This window comes from Hippoglossus hippoglossus, chromosome 1 (assembly GCF_009819705.1).
Source record: "Hippoglossus hippoglossus isolate fHipHip1 chromosome 1, fHipHip1.pri, whole genome shotgun sequence".
Classification (NCBI taxonomy): domain Eukaryota; kingdom Metazoa; phylum Chordata; class Actinopteri; order Pleuronectiformes; family Pleuronectidae; genus Hippoglossus; species Hippoglossus hippoglossus.
The window spans coordinates 11,048,660-11,070,933 of NC_047151.1; the positions used below are offsets into that span (position 1 = coordinate 11,048,660).

At 41.4% G+C, this 22,274-nt stretch overlaps 3 protein-coding genes across 15 annotated transcripts in view; all 3 read right to left on the bottom strand.

Annotated features, from left to right (window-relative positions):
* Nucleotides 1-9,534, bottom strand: part of pnpla6 (patatin-like phospholipase domain containing 6) — a 29,711-nt gene extending 20,177 nt beyond the window's left edge. For all 13 annotated transcript variants that reach the window (XR_004615250.1, XM_034598479.1, XM_034598471.1 and 10 more), the window contains exons 1-9: nucleotides 9,443-9,534; nucleotides 4,137-4,225; nucleotides 2,578-2,631; nucleotides 2,203-2,290; nucleotides 2,015-2,097; nucleotides 1,765-1,856; nucleotides 1,508-1,648; nucleotides 738-897; nucleotides 228-308 (exon numbers count right to left, since the gene is read on the bottom strand). Coding sequence is in view for 12 of the 13 variants with exons in the window: in XM_034598479.1 (XP_034454370.1) it covers nucleotides 228-308; nucleotides 738-897; nucleotides 1,508-1,648; nucleotides 1,765-1,856; nucleotides 2,015-2,097; nucleotides 2,203-2,290; nucleotides 2,578-2,631; nucleotides 4,137-4,184 (747 nt within the window). In the remaining variant the exon portion in view is untranslated. The remainder of the gene's footprint in view (nucleotides 1-227; nucleotides 309-737; nucleotides 898-1,507; nucleotides 1,649-1,764; nucleotides 1,857-2,014; nucleotides 2,098-2,202; nucleotides 2,291-2,577; nucleotides 2,632-4,136; nucleotides 4,226-9,442) is intronic.
* A 600-nt stretch (nucleotides 9,535-10,134) lies between these two features.
* atp5pd (ATP synthase peripheral stalk subunit d) lies at nucleotides 10,135-13,690 on the bottom strand. Its single transcript, XM_034599102.1, has 6 exons — nucleotides 13,562-13,690; nucleotides 12,395-12,525; nucleotides 11,629-11,725; nucleotides 11,124-11,195; nucleotides 10,435-10,497; nucleotides 10,135-10,319 (listed from the first exon to the last, which is right to left on the bottom strand). The coding sequence occupies exons 2-6, from the start codon at nucleotides 12,514-12,516 to the stop codon at nucleotides 10,188-10,190; spliced, it is 486 nt and encodes a 161-aa protein (XP_034454993.1). The 5' UTR covers nucleotides 12,517-12,525; nucleotides 13,562-13,690; the 3' UTR covers nucleotides 10,135-10,187.
* Nucleotides 13,691-15,008: 1,318 nt separating this feature from the next.
* Nucleotides 15,009-17,531, bottom strand: LOC117769853 (homeobox protein MSH-C-like). Its single transcript, XM_034599023.1, has 2 exons — nucleotides 16,881-17,531; nucleotides 15,009-16,347 (listed from the first exon to the last, which is right to left on the bottom strand). The coding sequence occupies exons 1-2, from the start codon at nucleotides 17,290-17,292 to the stop codon at nucleotides 15,935-15,937; spliced, it is 825 nt and encodes a 274-aa protein (XP_034454914.1). The 5' UTR covers nucleotides 17,293-17,531; the 3' UTR covers nucleotides 15,009-15,934.
* Between the last annotated feature and the right edge of the window lie 4,743 nt (nucleotides 17,532-22,274).

A 22,274-nucleotide genomic window follows, 5' to 3' on the forward strand; every position in this document is an offset into this window, starting at 1 on the left:
CTCATGTGTAAGCCAGTAGAGAAGATTTGATGAGTCAGCTGGTGAATGTGAATGACATGAGTAACAATGAATTTGTGACTGGAAGTAATGGGGCCCAGCAGCCACACCTCATTTCTCAAGGTGTTTGAATATTATACAGTGTATATGGGCTGTCTGTGGGGGAAACATGCGCACACAGGTTTGAAGCAGCATCCTCGTCTGTGTAGAGAGAAGTGCGTGTAACGTACTGTGATGACATCCAGGATGCTGAGGAGGCTGTGGACGCTGTCTCCTGGGAAAACCTCCTTCACCACACTCTCTTTGCCATCCTACAGGACAGAGAGAAGCAGCAGTGCACATATCAAGCAAAAGAAACTGTCTTGTGGTCAGATGTTTTTCTTAGAACTTGAGCAGCTACACTCATCTTTACAGATAAAGTTTGAACTGAAATTTCTGTGAGAACAAACATCCTCTGTGAGACTTGTTTGAGTCTCAGTAAAACGTCAAAGTCTCAATGAAACTGGCTGTACCAAACTTATTTGTCATTATGAGAGCACCCATGTCCCCTGCTTCCCTAATGAGATTATCTGAGTCAGATGTTAATAGATGCTAATGAGTAGGTAAAGCCTGAACTCCCATAGTAAAGCCTGTTTGTAGATTTGTGAGCATTAAGTTTAGTATGTGTGTATGTGTAACTTACTAGACCACATAATCCTAAAATACAAGAACAAGTGTTAAATGCTAAATGCATGACGTACCGTTCCAGTAAGGCACAATTCTAGTTTTCCGTCCTGCACCACGTAGATGCTGCTGTCAGGCTGGCCTGGCCTGAAGACGTACTCCCCTTGTTGGAACTGCAGAAACACCATGTGTTTACACAGCTCCAGGAAGAGGGGCTTCTCAAAGTGACCCAGCACACTGCAGTAAAGGTCAACAGAGGAGAGGTTATGGTGGTTAGGTGAACACACAACAGCGCTGTACACACTTGGTTTGTCAGCACTGCACAGCTAACCTCTATGGGTTTCAATCATCAATAATCAAAAGATGAGTGTATAAGTACAGCTTCTCAGAGGAAGCTCACCTCTAAAAAGGTATGTGTGTAGGAGCAATGCAAAGTTGTATTACTCATGCACATCAATAATCAAGGTACGGACATATTTGGGCCTTTTGAGCACTGCTCTATACACTGTAAATACACTGTGAATGAATTGTATTTATATAGACCTTTTCCAGTCTTATCGACCACTCGAGTGCTTTAAAGTACAAGTCGCATTCACCCATTCACACGCACATTCATACAGCATTTTATTATCGCACTGCTCATACAATGTCGGCACAGCTGTTAGGGAAAATTTGGGGATCAGTATCTTGCACAAGGACACTTCAGAATACAGATTGGAAGAGTGAGCGATCGAACCACCAACCATCTGGACCCTCTCTACCTCCTGAGCTACAGATGCCCCAAAGGATGTAGGCTACTGTACATGATAACACAATTACACAAACATCAGACAGAGAATGAACCTACCGGACATTTTTGAGCATGTAGAGCACCTCGGAAGGGAGGTGGGAGTTGGCCACATCAAATTCTGTGAGGTCCGCCTCCAGCACTGAGGGAGGGGGCTCCTTAGCCTGAAGGATGGGCACCTCCTTCTTAAAGCGCAGGATCCTGCACAAGTGAGAGTCACAGAGACAGTAAGATATGACGACAAGGGACAGAGTGCTCACGACTCATTATGGTTAGGAGAGTAATGGAGGCTGTTGAGAAGGAGAATTCCGATTTACTTTTTGGCAATATTGAGCATTTTCTGCTTCTTCTTGAGGCGCGGCCGAGAGGAAGAGGATGTACCCACCAGGGAAGAGGTAGACTGGGAGACCTGTTGGGAAACATACTGGTTTGAGTATTACTCCAATGGTGTAATTGCAGCATTACGTACTATCTTGGAAAAGTAGATATGACACATGACTCACTGTGAGTCAGAGCCAGCCCATAATTACTCTCAGCATACTGGCTATTGGGTCAATCAACACTCACTTTACGCAACATCTTTCGTCCATAGAACATGACTTTGTCCCTCTTGCGGAAGCGGTATTTTGGAGCCTCCTGAGCTTCTCGATCTGTGAATGAATATAAATATCACAAATAAGCACGTTACCATTTTTTATGACTATCATTATATTTTCCAAGCAGATGTTGAAAAATGCCTCTTAGCAGTAACTGACTCCGAAGCTGGATCCTCCGCAGGATGAAGAAGATGAGGATGGCGATGAGAACGATGGCGATGCCTGCACCAATCACCATCCCCATCATCTGATGAGAAAAGAAGAAAGAAGAAGGGGAGCTGATGAGTGTACAGGGTCAAAGGGTGCATGAAAAACAAAATGTAATGGCCTGTACTGGCTGCAGAACTATACCTGTGCTATAACTATGCTTTTTTGCCTGCCTGCTTTTACTCTGTGAACAAAATGTATTTTCTCATTTTCTAACTTACGCTGTGAAACGTGTGGTGGTGACATCATTTCCTGCTAGAATGACTTAACAGCAGCAGAATGAAACTGAAAAGACGTTTTCTCAATGAAGGCTCATTGCACACTCACCATGCTCGTCTGTAGTTCCTCCTCCACCAATGGCTTGATGTCATTAAACCCGACCTAATGTAACAGAGAAATAAAGAGACAAGTTTTTAATCTGAGCAACTATTTCACAACTCCTGCAGCTAGCATGGTAAGTGCTTCAAAGCTTACTCCATGGCTGCGACCTCATACAGTTTATCCAAACTGAAATGCTGCGTAAGGCTGGGCCTGAAGGCTTCAATTGCACTGGAGTGTAATGGAATGTGGGAATAAGGGCTTTGCCCTGGAGGCATGACTGCCATCAGTGCCCGCGAAGCAAGAAGAGAAAGAAATAAAGATGTAGTACATTTTCTGACCTTCCCCACATTCATGCCCTTACATTTGTCATCCAACTATGTGTCTCAGGCTTTGATTTGCAATTTCTTCTAGATTAGAAAGAGTATAACACATAGAGTCAGGATTCCAGATGTAACGCTGAAAAGGCAAGAAAAAAGCGCACGTAAGAGAAATGTTGCCTGATATTTATCGAAAGAAATTTAGCAATCGGATGAGTGTTAGCTGCGGGGGGCAAGTTCATTTTGCTGCAACAGATCCTAAGAATGAAGATGATACTGAAAATAATTCATTCTTAATGTTTGCACATGCAAACTCTGCCTGAAAAAAAAGAGACGATGCTCTGGCAAAAAAAACGTCAGGCTAGTCTGGTCTGGAGTTCAGCAGAAACAGCTCCCTTGACTTCTAACTTAAGCTGTTGAGACAGTTGGACTTTGTGCAGAGTATGCAGCTATGCACCAAAAAAGAAAGAAAGAAAGAAAGAGGGTACACATGTTCAAGATCAGAGAGTACATAGTTACACAGCAGATTAGGGGAAACCAACACTGTCCTTGCAGGGATTGTAAAGATCCTGTGGTCAAGATAAGCTTGTTTGTTTTACTGTGTGTGTGTGTGTGTGTGTGTGTGTGTGTGTGTGTGTGTGTGTGTGTGTGTGTGTGTGTGTGTGTGTGTGTGTGTGTGTGTGTGTGTGTGTGTGTGTGTGTGTGTGTGTGTGTGTGTGTGTTCTTCACAACCTATATAGCCATCAGACGCAGTATTGTCAGAGCAGGAGTAAAAGGTTTTTAGTGTTCTGGCTGAGCAGCCAATGGGATTGCATGTCTGTTATCAGAGGTTATTGATTTGCGTGTGAGTAGCTGAGGGTTATTTAGCAGTAAAATGCCTAAGATGGACACTGGGGATATTGACAATGGGGCTGGCAGATGGTGAGTGCAGGCAGCATGTGTGCGCACAGAAATTAGTGTGCAAAAGTCTGCAAAATAAAAAAACTAAACAATCAGAACTACACTCTTCATGTCAAAAACAACTTTCACATGCTGCTAATCATATGAGGACATTGTCATTTAGGAAATTATAGGTTATGTCACATCAGAAAAAAAACAATAGAGTGGATCTATATTTTTAGACCATCATATCTATTTAAGTGTTTCACAGTTATGAGTCATGAATACTATACATTTACTGTACTTGTATACTTAGGTGTTCCTCGTGTGTTTTACCATGATGCAAATGGAAACAGAGAACAAACCAACCTCGGGGGTGTGGCCTTGGACCTCTTGTTCTGAGGTACTCTGTCCCATTGTAACCCTGTTTCTTCATAGGGATGGTCCATCAACGGCCACTGGAAACACAGACAGATATGCACACTCATCAGGGAAAGCACAGGTATAAATAAATAATAGAATCAATGATGGCTCTCAGGACCCTTGTATAGTACATGTTTATTTAAATACATTACAGACAGTTTAAATGTATTACAACATCTGTGCTTCACCTACTATAACAACTAAAAACGTCAGCTTTCCAAAGAGCGTCTTACAGGTGAAAACCCTCTGAAGTTCGATCATGCACAAACACAAAAGGTATAGAAAATCTTTTTTCCTGACTTTTCATCTGCATCTGCTGAAAGATGTCCCCTTCCTGAGGAACTCAACATTATTAAACACTGTCTCACACCTCAGTCAGGAGAGTTTGTTTGTGGCTTCTGCCCAACATCTGCAGGCCCTCACCTTGAGGCAGACGGTTTGAAAGTCCCTGACTAAAGTGTTTGCATTCTTTACTGTCTGCTTGTAACAGCCCTTAATCTCTCCTTTAACTGATGAGTGACGACTGTGGTGCTCAAACATGTTTGAGCACCACACTGAAAAACCAAAGACAGAGCCTGCACTGCTGAGATTTTTCAGTCTGTGTTAATGTATTTTGGTTTTTAAGATTGCACAAGAAAACTTGATCAAAGTTAATTTTGACTTCAATGAATGATGTAGATACTCTCCTATACAAGACTCCTATATTTTATATCCAATTATATCAGTTGTGGTAGTCTCAGCGTCTTCTTCTTACTCATTTCTATTTATTTCATTTATGCATGGAGACACTGCATATACTCAAATGCAACACAGGAGATTATAATAATAATAATAATGATAATAATAATAATAATAATAATAATAATAATAATAATAATAATACACAGAAAATAACAACGATTAGAAAAAGATATGAAATTATTTCAATGTGTGTATGAGCACATTTCACCAATTCCATGACAATACTTTTTCATCTCTTCTGCCAAGGCAACTGGTCCAGGCTTTTGCATCCATCACAAACACAACAGATAAAAACCCGTCCAGATGGTCACCCCTTCCCCTCTTTTATCCATCCCTCTCTGTTAACCTCCCTGTGGGATGATCTTGTCCCCACAGATTGGTGACGCTTCGACTGGGGATTAAGACGGACAATTTAAGGAAACCCAATATGATGAAAAGCTTTCAGACAGAAAATTTTAAGTCACTGACCGTGTCAGTTCATATTTGTTTGTTATTATGTGTAGTTTCTGTTTTTGCCAACATACACTGTGCTGACTATGCATGGAAGCTGTAAAAGGAACCTGCACTGCCAGACCCTTTGAGAAAGGACAAACTATTTTTATTTTTGTGTAATTTACCACACAAAAGATTTCGAAATCCTTCTCTTCAACCACTTCTCTAAACACCGTCCCTGCAACAACACAAATAATACTAAATAGTGTAACTTTTAACCTATTTTACAATCATATAATCATGTAAATTTTACTGGGAGCGGCCCAGTATAACCAGAATCCGTTGATGCTGCATGGCCACCAAACTACTGCACTAAAGCAGTTACTCCTAAAGTTCATCCAGGCCGGCTGCATACCACCTCCCTGCCCACATCTGCCTGTGCACACTGATTCAGCTGACACAGGCGTGTGAGCTGCAGCCAGGATACCAAGCTCCATTCACTGTCTATGGTCAGATAAACAGCTATGCTAGGTTAGCTCGCTTTGACAACTCTAGCAGAGTGAGGCTGGAGGGAAAACAAGCTGCCTGACAACATGGACTGTGTTTGCTGGGGGGAATACAAAGTAGTTCCTCTGCACAAGCAAAAGAGCTGTATGAACAACCAAATATCTCATGGCTGATATAACTTCACAACCATTAGTGAAAAGACTTTGGATGGACTATAACTAGGCCTACTGTTCTGTTCCCTGGAAACATATTTGAATGTACAAATATCAACACTGACACATGAAGAGGTAACATACAAAGATTGATGGCCTCATTTAAGAATGAATCCACTCTAATTAATATTCTTGAATAGAAATCTACTTATTACACAAAAGTGTTTATTATTATTATAATTATTATTAATATATTATTATTGTCATGATCGGACTGGACTGTAACTAGAGCTGAAATTATTTGGTTGTTAATTAAGTGATACATAATTGACTCAAAGCTTATTTACTACGTTGATCATAAATTGATCGTTTGATATAAGTTGCAAAACTAATGCTAATGCTTCGAATCTTTTAATAATTCACCCTATTAATCATAGTGCAAATAACGTCTTGTTGCAGCAGTAATTCATTATTTTCATTTTCATTTAATTTGACAGATATCTTGTTCAATTCTCTATCATTTAGTCAATTAATGATTGACTAATTAAAAAATTGTTTAAACTGTGTCAATTACAACTTTAAAAGAGACCTTGGTGAAGTCTTTAAATATCAAATGTCTTGTTTTACCTGAATTTAACCTGAAGAGATCCAGTTTACAGTGATATGAAACAAAGAGACGCAGCAAATTAGCTTGTAAAAGAAGCTGGAACCTGAGAGTGTTTGATGATAACAATATTTATGCATGATGAATAACTGAAATGAATGATTAATGATCAAAATACTTCTAAATTATTTCTCTGTTGTCTAATCTCTGATTGTTTTGGCAGAAATAACATCCACTACATTTGTGCCGACCGTGTTGACCTCTACAATGATTCAGTAATATTGTCCTGACCGTATTTAAGGTAACAACACAGACTGACATCAGCTGCATCTTGGGTCTAATGTATTTCCTGCTTAACGTCAGTGACCGGGAGGGAGTGGCTGAGCTGCTGCATGGATGAAATTCAATCAGTGAGAGGCTGAGGATGGAGTGTCATGTTACATGACGTAACCCTAAGGGACACATTGTTTCAGGACCATAATGTAGCAAAAGAAAATCTTTGGCATTGATTTAGCCTATGTTATCTTTATTTATAAGATTTTAATACACTAAATGATGTGCCTAGTAAAACTATATCATGTGACTCAGTTCTCTTCGTATTCATACACCATAAACCAGAAAATGTGAAATAAATGTTTAAACATCATTATTATTCAGTTGTCAATTGATGTAAATTTGTTATTATATGCCAATCTTTGTGGAGTAGCAAATCAACACCAGCTACATATTTGACAAATTAGCCAGCCATCATTTGCGAGTCATTTTTCTCTTCCTGTTCAGATATTGATCCTCTCTTGTGGATTTGCGGATGGGACAGTTATTATTGCCCCTGGTGCTGTACAACATCCCTGTAGTCTGTCTCCTGTGCAGCAGCCTCTGTGACAGAACTTTCATTATTCCAGACAAGGAAGTTGATCAAGAAGTCAATCAATCAATCAATCAAATTATATTTGTATAGCCCATATTCCCAAATCACAATTTGTCTCATAGGGCTTAACAAGGTGTGAGATCCTTTGTCCTTAACCCTCAACAAGAGTGAGGAAAAACTACCAAAAGAAAACCTATCAACCGGGGAAAAACGTAGAAACCTCAGAGAGAGCCACATGGGAGGGATCCCTGTCCTGCAGGACGGGCCGAAGTGCAAAAGATGCCGCATGTAACTGAACACATCAACAAAACAAGGGGATTTACCAAATTGATTAGAAGAAACAGTTTGTAACATAATGGAAAGTGTGTCAGTTATTAAAGCATTTATACATAACAAAATGTCTGATAGAGATGACGGGAGCAGCAATGACAAATGAATTGAGGAGTTATTGTCAGTAATGGTAGAGTATGTGAGTAGGTGTAGGTGTAAAGCAGTCTTGTTGTAATCGTAGTCCACGATCAGCTGCCACCACCACAATACATCATCAGGATCCACCATCATGTGTCAAAACGTGTTGCCACAAGTTGCCTCAGAGAGAGAGGCCTCTCAGCCTTGTGTGTGGTAATAGCCCTTTTAAGAACAGCACTGGCCTGTCCGTCCCTCGGGAGATGAGACAGTAGCCAACATCGAGCCTTGGAGCAGTGCCTCCCTTGGTGCAGGCCTGCTCCCATTGTTCTCTACTTACAATCAAGCCAGTGTTGACTCCACTGTCCAGGGGCAGACCTGGCCTGACTACTAACACAGACATGTCTGTTTTCACCTGACACAATGCACACTCCAGTCCGTGGGGTTACTAGGCCAAACAATGTGGGTGAATCATAGGCTGTAAACGATAGTTTTATATAAAGGGTTTGAATATATATCAAGATTGGTTGTAGGATGTTTGACAGTCATATTTATACTGATTTAAAAGACGACTACAGAGAAACAGCCACAGGCCAACCAGTGACCTTTGACCCCTGAATTCAAGCCATACTAATGGGTTTCACTTCTCACTCGCTTTTACAGAAACAGCTCTTGAGGTTTGAGTAATTCGACTTTCAAAAAAGAAATCCAGATGTAATATTATAAGCCCTGAAGGAACCAGCAGCAGGGCACTGACCAAGGGGACATCAGCTCAGGTTTCGCTCCAGCCAAAATAGTTTTGCATGTTTTGCACCCAGAGGTGTTGCCTTACTGACTTCTCCTACATCCCCTGGCATGTTTGTTTGTTTGTGTTGTCAACAGAGCGACAAAAAACACGTACAACTTGTAACGAAACAGAGTGAATGAATTCCCCTGGAGGGAGTTTGGAAGCAGAGGTGAACTGTTAGCTAACAGCAACATAAAACATTAACAATACGGGTGGTTGACCAACATAAACACAGTTGTTTAGACTCAGGGCGATGTGAAACCTCCACTTAGAGGAATATGAAAGGTTTCTGGTGATATTAATGAGTTTTTGGGTTAAATTCTCGTGGTTTACCGTGAAACATCTTTCCACCATCCAGGAAAGAGGCTGCCTGGCTCACTATCTCATCCATAACGCAACCTCAGCTGCCGGCTAACGCTGCCGCTGATGTTAGCTAGCTGTCGAGGCGGTGAACGGCGGTTTCCTGTGTTGACCATCGTGCATATGGGAGTGAAAACAACAACACGTCACAAATGTCTCAACAAACGATGGCTTCTAATGGTCTTGTTTTCTGTGTTTGACCTCCGCAAGAGCACTGAGCTCCTCTACGGTTATTGACACACACAGGGAGCGGACAGCTCCTGCTTCCAACGCCGCTTTAATCACAAGCCCCGCGGGAGAAACCTCCGTACAGCTCCGGGTCCGTGCGCCACAACACACAACACTGGAAATATGAGGGTAAACGATGAACGCGTTATTTATAAAAAAGACGTTTACCTGAGCTGATGGACTCGTCAATCGTCAGCGACTGTCAAATAACATTGAACGGAATTCATCTGTCAGGAAGATCCTCCTGCTTTTATTTCCACCGGAATTTAAACCAATCAACGCCCGAGACGCTGCTGGGCTGGGCCAATGAGAACAGCAGGTCCGGGGACGGGGCTTGATATCCCGCCCACTTCATGTAAATAAATAGTCGATGGGGCGGTGGGGGAGAACCAGTAGAGACGTGATTGGATAAGAGAAATGATTGACATGTGTTAGCCTGTAAATGCCGGCGGATAAACATTTCGTATGTGAACGTGTGATTGAAGATTTATCATTAATACAGTAAGATAATTACGTCATCTCCATTATTCTCATCTCTGTGCTCGTCTGTATCTGTAAACTGCTGCTAATTTAATCAGGAAGGACGTAGTGAATGTCCACAGTAACACATCAGCATCAGATTCCACCCTCCAGTGGTTACAGATAACCAGGAAGCGTAGATAATAATAAAAGTGAGTCAGAACTGTAGAAATATGAAGTTATTTTAAAAGTTCAGGATTACCCTCCAAAGTTTACCCTTCAAATAAAACTATTCCAATACTGCCCCCTCGTGGGCACTACCTACAATATCACACCCCCACTATTACTTGGATGCACACATTCTGTTCACATTTTTTATAAAACAATGAAGTCATCAAACATTCCACTTTAAAATACATAAACTTTATTGTGAGGTGAGGGCCCAGTAATTGGATTACAGTTCAGAAATGGGCTTGTGGGGCCAGTAGGGATGTTTGGCCTTGTCCAACTTGGTCTCAGGGAAGGTGTCATTGAGGTCGTCAATGGTCATCTGATCGAAGGGGATCATGTTCTTAAACTTATTCAACTGAAAACACAGGAAAAAGAACAGGATGAGAATCAAAGACCAGCGTGTTCTTTAATGTAAATTTCCTTAAAGTCTTAATGAACTAATTTAGCAACTAATGCTTTAACAATCTCACCTCATGCTCATACTGAGTGATGCGGGCCTTCGATCCCTCCACATAGGCGGAGGCACTTTTGCCCTGTTAGAGAAAAGTGAGATAATTAGGTAGGAAAAACAACGACAGCAGCAGTTCATATCACTACAGTATGTTTGTTTCAGTAGTATAATTTCTGTCTCTATTTAGTGTATTCTGAATGACTTATAGTGTTGGGTACATTCTGTTTTTTGGAGTAGAGCCCAACTGATATGGATTTTTGGGAGATGATGCAAATATCCATATTGGGGTAAGAATTTCTGATAATGATAACTATAAAATTTTTTTGAAATGATGCCTAAGAAATCGTTATCAAACCCTTATGAGAAGAAAGCGTAATTGAGACTTGATATTTTACAGTTTAACCATAAACCCTGTAATAAATGAATATAAATCAATGGAAAACAAATATATATATATAAACTTAAATGAATAAAATATTCAAAATCTACAAATGCACATTGTTTGTACTGTAAAAGTTTCTATATCTGCAAACATAAACTGAAATCAGCCGGGCTCTTGGGAGAATTTATGAACATTTACAGTTCTGCAGTTTTGTATTTCTATTTATTGTGCAGACCAAGACCAATTGTCTTGGCAATTTATTGTATTCTCATTGGTTAAAATTAAAATTCAGGAAATGAATAGATCTGTTTGAGGTCATCACTTACAGACTCAGCCTCCTGTGCGTTGATGGTACTAGTCTGTGTGTCAACAGGCTCTGGGATCTGAAGGGCACTGAACTGCGTGTTAGAAAAAAAACATGAGTTACCACTGACAGGCAAACCAACAAATAATAAAACTATGAAATATCTACGGAAGATATATTACTGTTGCAGAGGGAATCCTATGTCTTGTAGATTGATACCAGAGGACATTACTAGCAATGACAACCTCAAAGTTATATCCTGAGTTCTAATATGACAAGAATTTCGATGAGATCTGTTAGATTCGGACGTCTACAATGAACTCCAGGAGGTTCCATTATATTTACTGTAGACTTGGACTGAGGAATGTTATTCCATTATTTTGAAAAGTCTGAGAGCAACCGCTTGCCAGCTCAAGAATATGCCAACACTCATCGAAGTAAAAGTTGCTATGTCATGTCAGAAGTGGGCTTCTGAACCAATGCCTGTCTGGCTACTTTCACAATGTTCCTCTTAATGTTGAGCTCACCTTCTTCTCAAACTCATCAACCATCCCAGCTCTGGCCACAGCGCCCTTGTAGAAACTCCAGTCAATGACTGCAGCAGTCTCAGGTAGGGAAGTTAGTCTGATATAGGGAGAGAAAATGGAGTTAAAAAATCTAGACTGAGTAAATGTGTTCATAAGTTGATATGATGGTTTAAAAAATAAAAAAAGGAGGAGGATAGACTGAAGGGCGAAACTTAATAGCAAGAGATAAGTGTGTGTAGGAAAAAAGATTATATATTTTCAAGGACACGCCCTAATAACCCTATTCAGTTGCTGATAGTATGGGTCTTATACAAGGCATAAAAGAGGGGGTAAAATACTGACAGGCAGACTACATTATCAGTGTCTGCAGATTTTAGTCTCTGCAGGTTGGGCACTTCAATTTGGTCAAACTACTACCTAAAAATGTTCAAGCAAACTAACAACATTAAAAGCTGACAAAATGTGGAAATACAAAAGAATAACATCTGCACTGAAATTCTCATGTGCAGATAGTGTTGTGATTCCCTAACAGGATCTTGCAAAGCCTCTCAGACAGGTGAGCAACAGTAACTAGCTCGGAAGCCCTGTACTGCACCATTCTCTCATCAGGCTTTATATACAACTTTTTAGATGAATGTCATCTTATTTACCAGAAAGAAGACCATATTAATAAATTACTGGTATAAAATTGCACTACTGAAAGTAAATCAACATAATGCTAAAAGATTAATTTCTTCATTAAATAAAGATGGTGTGTATAACTAACTTGGCAGCGATGGCATCACTGCGAGTCTTCAGTGCATTGAACATGCCCCTCTGGTTGGGTGGAACCCGCTCGGCAAAAGCCACCCAGTCAAGGGCCTTGAGGGCTACGCGACGACCTGCCATCCTAACTGTCTGCGAGGAAAGGCAGAAGAAAATTGTGTTTAGTCCAGAAATTAAACACCCAAATAAATAAAAACATTGAGCTTACATTTGGCTGACAAGTAGACGATGAATATATTGCCAGGTTACACACATGCATGCACAAGGTTTAGAATTTAGAAAAGACCTCTAAACTCAAGGTCCACTTGACTAGATTATTTGAACCCTAATCTCCAGAAAGGTGATTTATTGACTGCTGCATTAAACTGCATTCACATTAACTGGGAGGATGAAATCATGAACCTAAATCACAATGCATGTTGCCAATGTAGCCACTTCTGCATTTCACTGACCATATGTGCATGTGAAACAGGTGTAATAATGGTGATTGTTTTGTATGTGCATGTTGTTAATACTGTGACGTAATGTGTCTGGACACAATATTTAAATGCACATAACCAAGAGACTGTCCTTAATTTACAGTAAGTACATGATTGCATTTTGTAAAACACTGAGGCCTAAAGTTAACCTTGTTAGTTAGTATAGTTCGAGAAAGACAAACACGTCCATGTCCAATTTAATCCACTCTGAGTTGTCATTGTTCAATGTAATAACTCACTCAACTTGTAATGGATGACTTTAGGATTTGGGTCGTGATATGATAGTATATATGTAGTGCGTTAAAGCGAACATTGAAACAGCGCAGGCGCTTCTTCACATTTAGAGCTAATACGACGGTCTGACTGCAGTGGCTAAATCCTTGTTAACAACTATGTGAGGAGAAAACATCGTAATGAAGCTAATTTGTCTTAAAGTAACCAATGACGCAGGGTCCTTAACATTTTGTTCAACTCAGGACCTCGGCAAAGCCTGCTAACGGCGGCTAGCTCCGTTAGCTTGCTAGCCAAGGTCAGAGAAGTCTCTCTGCAAGTCGTGACGCCGCGTCAACAGATAGGTCACATTTCTACCTCGTTCACATGTATAAATGAGCAGGGCGAACAAATCCTCATCTCAGCTGCTGCCAGCGAACAACCTTTCATTCAATAAACCGCTGCGGTAGCGCACTCACCTCGCTGCACCAAGTGATGTCTGACAGAACGGAACACCGGAAGTGCCTTTTCTTCGTCAGCGCCGGGAGCAGCAGCGAGTCTCGCCACTGCCCTCTGCAGGACAGAAAGAGAACCTACAACGAGCTGCGCTGACGTTACACACTAGACAACGTGTTTCTTCTAATCTTCTACTTTATATCTGCTCCGCGTGTCTCACTATAGGTCTTTATCTGTATCTGACTGCTTTGTTATGAAATAATGATGTAAATGCATACAGAAAACTAACTATAAATCCTGTTTGGGTGATGAAAAAGGATCTCCATAACGGTTTGCTTTAATTGGGGAAATGAAATGAAAATGATAATGATGCAGTCGCATTAAAATTGTCCAAATTTAATCCAATAATGGTTTATTAAAACTAATATTCAACCTAACACACAAATAAAAAGGGATCAACACAATCACGTGTAGACGGTTATTTAGAAACAATAAAATACATCGCTTTAAAAATCGTCAGGGCCGTCAACAGTTATTTCGCCCAGATTTATCGAGCTGTTGATTTGTGCTCGTCTAAAGTTATTTCTGAAACGGTATTCAGCCCCATGCGTTTTGGCATTATCTACTGTAAATATAGCCTTGGTACGCATCCAGTTTTATTATGTGGCCTGTCATAGTTGAAATAAGATGATTGTTTTTGAATTTTATTAACTGAACAGTAAGTAGACGTGCACGTGTGTGTGCTCAAGTTTTCGTTTTACAACCTTTGCGTTTTGTTCACTAGGAAAACACATGTTTGCGTTGGTTTTCAGCACAAGACACTGTGTTGGATTAAAATGCATTTTCAGTTACGGTGTTGAAATGTAGAAAAATGTGCGCTGTGCGTAGGAGGATATGCAGAATGTGTCAAAACCTGCAGTTTCCTGAAATTCCCTTGTAGTGTCTGACTGAGTTCTACTTTTCCACAAAAATCATCCAAGTATTTAAGAAAATTGATTATTAACCCCGTGCAGAAACGAGCACTTATTATTTGAAAAAATTACACAATCGCTGGGCAATTTTGGAATCAGATAATTACAACAGTCAAGTAAAAGCAGGTCAGACCCAGAGGTTTTTGGCAACAGTGGTTGAGTTTTGTGGCATGCTTACCAAGGAAATATAATTTCCTTTGGCATACTAAATACATAAAAACAAACAAGAGAACAATTGTCTGCAGATTACAATGATCTAGCCTTAGGTATATATGCCAGTTTTTAATTGTTTATATTCTCCACTTTTTGAATGTAATCTATGTTTCTTGGAGAAGTACTTTGTCTAAACTTCCATACAATTGTCTGCAGGTTACAATTATCTAGCCTAAAGTAGTTTATTTATGCCAGTTTTTATTGTTTATATTCTCAACTTTTTAAAAGTAATCTAGGTCATATTTCTTGGAGAAGTACGTTCTACAAACTTCCAGACTCCTTTCCATAGGCTTAAAAAAGATTAGTTTATTATTCATATATGAAAAACAGAGAAACTTTCAGACCTTGTATAATGTTTATTTTCTAAGATCAGTCTTTACAAGTAACTGAACATTTATATAGAATGATGTATGTACACAGTACAGATACAAAGATATTCAATAAATACCACTTTTCCTGCCGCTCTTGAAGCGAGGCTGCAGGGCTTTATGAACACTACACATTTTTATTTACATTTACAGCAACATTCCCCAAAGAAAATCTATGATCTCTCCCGTAAAGGCCTCGTTGAGGGTAAAAAAAATATCTAATACACGTCTTTTTTTCTAAAATATAATTTTGCTCCAAGTTTATAAAATAGCCCTGTGTAGAAACTGTGACAGGAACCACTGGAGATACAGACATTCAAACAGCAACTGTGCGTGGACAGAAAACAGTCAGTGCTGAATGAGCAGGGAAAACTTCAAGTGATACACTGGTCTTAAGGCACTGACACCATTTAAGTACTTTTGAGCAGAATACTGCCTCCATGTTTGATCACACTTTCAATATCCACTTTCACACACTGCTGAAGTGAAGGGACTGGAATGAGACGTTTAAGGCATGTCGTTTAAAAACCTGACATTTACATTTGGAATATTGCCTGAAAAGGCCTGTGGATCCTCAAGCCACAGCACTTGACACAAAATGCGCAGAGCAAGTGAACGCACTCAGTTCGATTACGCACACACTTGTTGTATATGTCAAAACGTGCGCAAGACTGGGATGGTCTTCAATGCTGCATGTTAGAAAATGTTTCTTTAAACTCCAAATATAAAATATAAATTTCCAACGTGTTAAGGACGCACCATCCTCATGCGCGTATTGCAACCAGAAGACTTGTTTTTCTCTTAAAACCACACACACACTCACGCACGCACACACAAAGGATAACTAAGACAAATAGTACATCCCATAAGTGACGGGTCCACTGAACAGTCCTGGGACCGGCAGACTGGGCCTATGGAAGGCGTTCGACGGGCCCCACGTTGGAGAGCCCATGTGCGCACCGATGGGGAACGGCAGAGCGAAGGCGGGCAGCACGGGCTTGGAGGCCAGTTTATACTTTTCCAGCTCGGCCTCCTGCAGTCTCTTGGCCTTGGCCCTCCTGTTTTGGAACCAGATTTTCACCTGAGTCTCCGTCAGGTTGAGTGAGTTAGAGAACTCGGCTCGCTCGGCGATGGAGAGGTACTGTTTCTGGCGAAACTTGCGCTCCAGCGCCAGCAGCTGGGAGGTAGTGAAGGGTGTCCGAGGTTTCCTGTTGTTTTTGTGTTTCCTTAAAGTACACGGAGGTGGACTTGTGCTGCCTGTTAGAGGGGAAAATACAGAGAAAATAAAAGGTCAGACTCAATTTAAACTTGGTAATGAGCCTTAAAGATTAGACGTAAACACAAACACGACTCAGTAACAATAAATAGGCGTAACTGTATTTTTGTTGACAAAATCTCCTACTGTATATTTGCTGTGCCACTGCGTAAAACGCAATCATCCTCACATGCTTTTATTATTTTTCTTTCATTTATTATTAGTAGAAGAAAAATATGAACTAAAATACAAGGTAAAAAAATGTCTGGCAAAAAAACAACAGTGCTGCATCCAAATATTATTTTTACGCGCAGAGTGGCACAACTCTCTATAAAATATACACGTAGTCTTTGAGATATTAACACTAACGTTACCGTGACACAACGGGGAAATTATAGTTTTGTGATCATACAGCATCAAAACATGTTGATACTCTCGCAGCCTCTGTAACTGACAGTAAAAATGACGGATGAACGCTGTGCGCCCTTGTTTGGGAGCTCGGTGAACTCCGGCATCAGCGGAGGGACGGACTTACGAGGAGGTGTAGAAAAGGAGGACGGCTGGTACCAAGTGCTCTGATCTTTCTCACAGAACTGCGGGCTGTCTTCGCTGGAGCTACTCGAAACACCCTGCGAGCTCTCCGCGGCCACTTTGCTCTCCGCGTAAAAAGTCCTTGGAGAGAACTGCCCCGCCGCGGGCTTGGGGAGGACCAGCGCTAAATCTGAGGGGGGATAAGAAGTCCGACAGGTGGGCTTCTTGGAAATCAGCGACTCGACGCTGAACGGGAGGCTGCTCCGCTGCTGTTTGTATCCTTTCTCGGTGGTCATGTCTTTGGGCTGCGGCTCCTCTCCCTCGGTGTCCGTCTCCTCTTTCGGATGGAGCTGTTTGGCGTCCTGGGACGGCGACCCCTGCGCAGGATTCATCGCTGAGCAAGGGGATGGGGCCATGCACGTCCGTGTGGCCCGTTCAGGAAGAATATGGGATACGCTGAGGTGTAACAGTGTCCAATAGGTGTGCGTCTCTGCGCGCTGTCAGCGGTGCCCGGTAGCTTTAACGCGCCGGACGGGGTCGTCTATAAAACGACAGGGGCTGTCCTCCGTCCCCGCTCCCACCAATCAGCGCGTCAGGTTGGCCTCGTGACGTCTGCGAGCGCGGTTTTGATTGGCCTGCTGCCTTCGAAGGGAACATCAAGAGGCCTTTGAAAGGAAGGAGAAGTTAATCATACAGACCCCATGCGGCGCGGGGCTATTGATGCCCCTCACAAAGTAGCTTAGACCAATTTTAGCGCAATTAACCAGTGGGGAGGATTCTCTTGACCATTTACATCCATTAGCTGGCCACTCCATCCTTAAGCTACTATTGGCTGAATTATTCACCTACTGTAAACCTGCAGGAACTAAAGAGTCACGACGATATCAGAGTGATACCTTTATCAAAGAAGACAGGGAAGAACGCTCATATAGGATGAAGGTAAAAATAAAGTGGGAATCGAATTGTAAAAATAAAAAAAAACCGGCCGCATGAGTCGAATAAGTGATCTGAAGATGAAATGAAACAAGAAAACGTGCGCAGGCAGGATAGAAATTGATTAGGTATGACTGTTGGTCACACAGCATTACTGCAATTTAAGGCCTGTCAGAGGCTCTTCTCGCCTCACAATGGCCTCGGTTGAGAAGCAACAGGCGTTTTCTCTTTCTCCAGGTCATACTATTTAATAAGCCAGACAAGTTGTGTTTTGCGAGGCGCCAGGCTCGGCGGGATCAAAAAGGAAGATACCTCGGGGAGAAAAAGGCAACGGTTAACTCCACTTAACCAATTGTCCTCCGAATATTTCATAGTCCACTGCGTGGAGCTGCATGTGAGGGAGCTGCTGACAGTTAACTGTTTCATGTCTGCAGGCTCAAACACACCAGTCAATCTAACTCCTCCTGACATGTTTTCATTAAAAGGACAACATCCACAGAGATGATTAAACAAGCTAAACAGCATCATGGAGTCAAAGGAGGAAAACAGGTTTATGTCTGGAAATAATTCAGGTGAGGAGAATTTATCTGAGAGAAATAGAATCATGTTGTTTTTGTCATTATTGTTCTCAGGAATTTTAACTTAATGACTACAAGTTACTTTTCAAGACAATTACCATTGACTGATTGTCACAATTAACACTTTGTAAAATTAGTCTTTTACAGTTTAAATGTCTTGGATTATAAATTTACTTTGAGTAAAACAAAAGCAAAAGTGCATTTCTAATCAAATTATAGTCCCAGTTTTAAAATAAAAAAATTCTGCTGAATGGCTCCATTCAGTGTCACATTATCATATTTGTTAGACTACATTCTGGATAATCTGAACATAAATAATTAACCTAACCATAAACCATTGCAGACGCTGAAGCTGAATTTACATACCATTGGATATATGTTCATAATAAATAATCATATTTTATCAGCTGATCATATGTGTTTTGTAAAAATAAAGTCTACCATAAACATAATCCAATGTTCATCAGTCCGAGAACCAAACATCCCCACTTTTATGCCACCAAATTACTTTATTAGCCCCCCTCATGCTTAATTGCGTCATTGGGTGAAACAATGAATAATTAACCTGTTAGACTAGGAACCACAAGTAATTGGTCAGGTTTAACAGCCCTATCCAGCAGCATCTTACAACCAAGCACCCGAATTACTTAATTTAGCAGCTGTTTCATAATAAAACATCAAATTGTTCGACTGACTTGAAACTTTTGTTTATTGTGATCAGTGATGGTTGGCTTCTTGACAGCTCTCAGGTGCAAAGAACCGTTTACATCTCATCAAGTACGAGGCAAAACGTTTGGCTGATGATTCAGCTTGACTGAATCCTGATGTGGAGCCCGCTCCTTCATTTCCTATCCGACAAAGCCGGCCCTCACGCAGCGGGGGCCTCTCGTCACCCAGCTGGTTTGGGTTTAAATCCCAGTGATCGTGTACCCCTTCCCTCTATCTCATCTCCATAGTGTTGTGCAAAAGAAAGGGGGGATGAGAGTCAGCCCTGTGGAGTGCACTGACTCACGGACATTCATCCGATACAGGTACACGGACAGATAAATCTACACAAGTACAGTTACCTCTCCTCCCCTGGTGTTTGGGCCAGTGTATTTAGCTTTGGGCCCCCTCACCCCTACCCCAAAAGACATTTCTGTAACAGCATGCAGGCGAGTGAACTGTGTCAGAAGGTGTTAGTGAGTTTGAAAGCAGATCTGTCCTTCAAGGTCAGTGCGAGCGAGCTGGGAAGTACATTCCCCTCCACTGGCACCAGAAATGAAAACTTTCTCACATGCATGTGCAGGGGGCCAATACTCTCATGCATCGATGAAACCACTTAGACAGTTCATAAAGTGCAAGAGCCAAGTGGCGGCACGACAAGCTATGAGAGACGACAATTTCATGCTTTTGTCATTAAGATGGTTCTTCTGTCACGTTTGTTTCCCAGGTCCGAGGATGATCCAGTCCATTTCTGAGCGAGTCCAGGCTCTGTGCTCTTCAGGTGCGACGGCTGATGAATTCGGACTTTGTGGGAGTCCAGGGGTGAGCCGGTGTCCGCCTTCCATCAACAGTGTGTGAATTGCCCGCTGTAGCGAGGCCCTCTGACAAACAAACACATCATTTGGGGGAAGCGAGCGCGCTGTGGAACCCAATCCCTGTGAGATGTGTCGACAGCGGCACAAAGACCTGTGGCAATAGGCCTCAGTGAGATGGACACTTTGCTGACATGACATGAGCACAGAGAAGGTAGGGACAAGTGTAGTATTCTCAGTAACATCCCCACATGTCGCTCTCACTTTGCTCTCCCTGAAATCAGCAGAGAGAGGCTCCAAACTTCTGGTTAAGTTGCTGAAGGCTTCAACATTTCTGCAGGAAATTTTAGAAGCAGTCAAATTTCCATCTTAATGCTTATTATTTAAATGTTCTGCTTCTGTCTACACCTCTAGTCGTTCACCTTTCCTCCCATAAGGTGACTGGCACTCTCCATCTAACAGCAGTTTAAATAGCAGCTCTTTGGGTTGCCGCAGCGCTGTGGAAAAATATCTTTGACCTTTCATTTGACTTAACAAGTTGATCCAATCCACATCAGACTGGCTTCAATCCGGCACTTAAACGCTGGTTTGACATTTTCTGCCAAAGCCACTTCCTCTTGTGGCATCAGAGTGCTCAGTGTTGGATCGCCGGGTAATGAGGGAAATATTCCTGCCACGCTGAAGCGAATTGCCTTCATCATGGCTTCGCCTTTGGATCGTGTAAAAAAGCAATCAGAGGACGGAGTGTCCTGCGGCCTCACAGCTGCTGTTTTTTTTTAAACTCAAACCTAAACACAACAAGAGTTTATTTAATTTGTCTGTGGTGGTTGAATTTGCATTTCAGACTGAAATCAATGATTGCTTATACACTGGTGGCCACGTAAATAAAAAAAAAAGTATCTTCAACAGTGTTACCCTCTTAAAGCGTCTTCAAAAACAGATGTTCCTCCTGAACTCTGCTTGCCAACAGAAATCGTTCAGAGGAAAAAACCACGAGAGGTGACAATGCAATTGGCAATCCCGTCTGGCTCGCCGTCGGCCATAGAAATCCACATTCTTGAGGAAAGTCTAGAGACAATGCGAGTGGGCGAGTTAGGGTTGAGGGCTGGGGATGAGGAACTTTGTGTGGCTACTCTGTGGTCTCATTCACAAACCGAAGAATGTCACCGCAATCTCATACGCTCTTTGCAGCCAAAGCCCTGATACAGTGTACTTGAGAAAAAAAAAAGAAAAGAAAACCCAACGCAGCAGCATCAATTTTCAATTTTCTTTTTACTGCTGGCTTCAAATCCCAGCAATATAAATTACAGCAATTTGCTAGGCATTATATGAAATCTGTGCTTTTTTCACATCATAAAATATATATTAAGTGGTATTTAAACTATTTGAGGAAAAATTGAAAATTTTGCAGCCAATTTTCTTATTTTGTGTTATTTAATCTTCACCTTTAATGAGACTATAACTGAGATGATCATTGACTCTTCATGGTTGAGTGCAGGCATATTTAAAGTATTCACATTATCAGATTCCACTGAGTGACTCATACATTAGTGATTTTAAGATTTGAAAATTTGCCACAGAAAATACACGAAAACAATAATCATCAGCATCAAAATGACAAAAAACTAGTTCCACATGATAAACTTGTATTACAAGACTAAATCCTGCTCTCCCACGCACATTTAAATATACGAGAGTCAGAATTGGTTTATTTTTCCTTCGAGAATTGGTTCCAGCTACAAAGCACGTCTGAAAAATCCAATCAAGTGATGTTATTTGTTACAGGACTCCCATATCTGGAGCACATGGAGTTTAAATTTGCTCAGACCACAACTTCCTCTAATTATTTTTATGTCAACAAATATAAGTCATTAGTTTCAGGCCTCATTTCTAAGTCTAACTCGTCACATACATCTCACAAGGCACTGTATGGACCCAAACTGGCAGTGCTTGTCCCATAGCAATAATGTTATTGCATGCACCAGAGGTCAGAACAAATGTGCGTGTTTGAATGTCCTGAGATTACAATTTCAAAGTTCTCCCCATGAGAGGTCGAACAATGGAGAGGGTGGGAAGTTAAAAAAGCGGGGTCTCTTTCAAATAAACAAGCATGGGTCGATCCTGAATAGGGCTGCGACCGAGCAGCCGGATTGGTTCTCAGAAGAGTGAGTGCAGGGACTGTGCAGGCTCTCCTCCTCCTCCACCTCCTCCTCCACCGGCTCCCAAACAAACTGATGTAGTAAACACAGACAACCTGATAGAGCCTCACAACTGTAATTTAGCACTTTGCTCCATTTCACTATCCCACCTTTTATCTCCTCTTGTGCTCGCCTTTCTCTCCTGCTGAACAGAGCGTGGACGGGAAAGTAG

Excerpts from the sequence above, each read along its gene's own strand:
- atp5pd (XM_034599102.1), bottom strand. The coding sequence starts at position 12,516 with ATGGCAGGTCGTCGCGTAGCCCTCAAGGCCCTTGACTGGGTGGCTTTT. Across the intron at positions 11,196-11,628 it reads TTGATGAGTTTGAGAAGAAG|TTCAGTGCCCTTCAGATCCC; the intron begins GTGAGCTCAACA and ends TCTAACACGCAG. Across the intron at positions 10,498-11,123 it reads ACGCACAGGAGGCTGAGTCT|GGCAAAAGTGCCTCCGCCTA; the intron begins GTAAGTGATGAC and ends TTTCTCTAACAG.
- LOC117769853 (XM_034599023.1), bottom strand. The coding sequence starts at position 17,292 with ATGGCCCCATCCCCTTGCTCAGCGATGAATCCTGCGCAGGGGTCGCCG. Across the intron at positions 16,348-16,880 it reads CTCCTTTTCTACACCTCCTC|GCAGCACAAGTCCACCTCCG; the intron begins GTAAGTCCGTCC and ends CCCCTCTAACAG.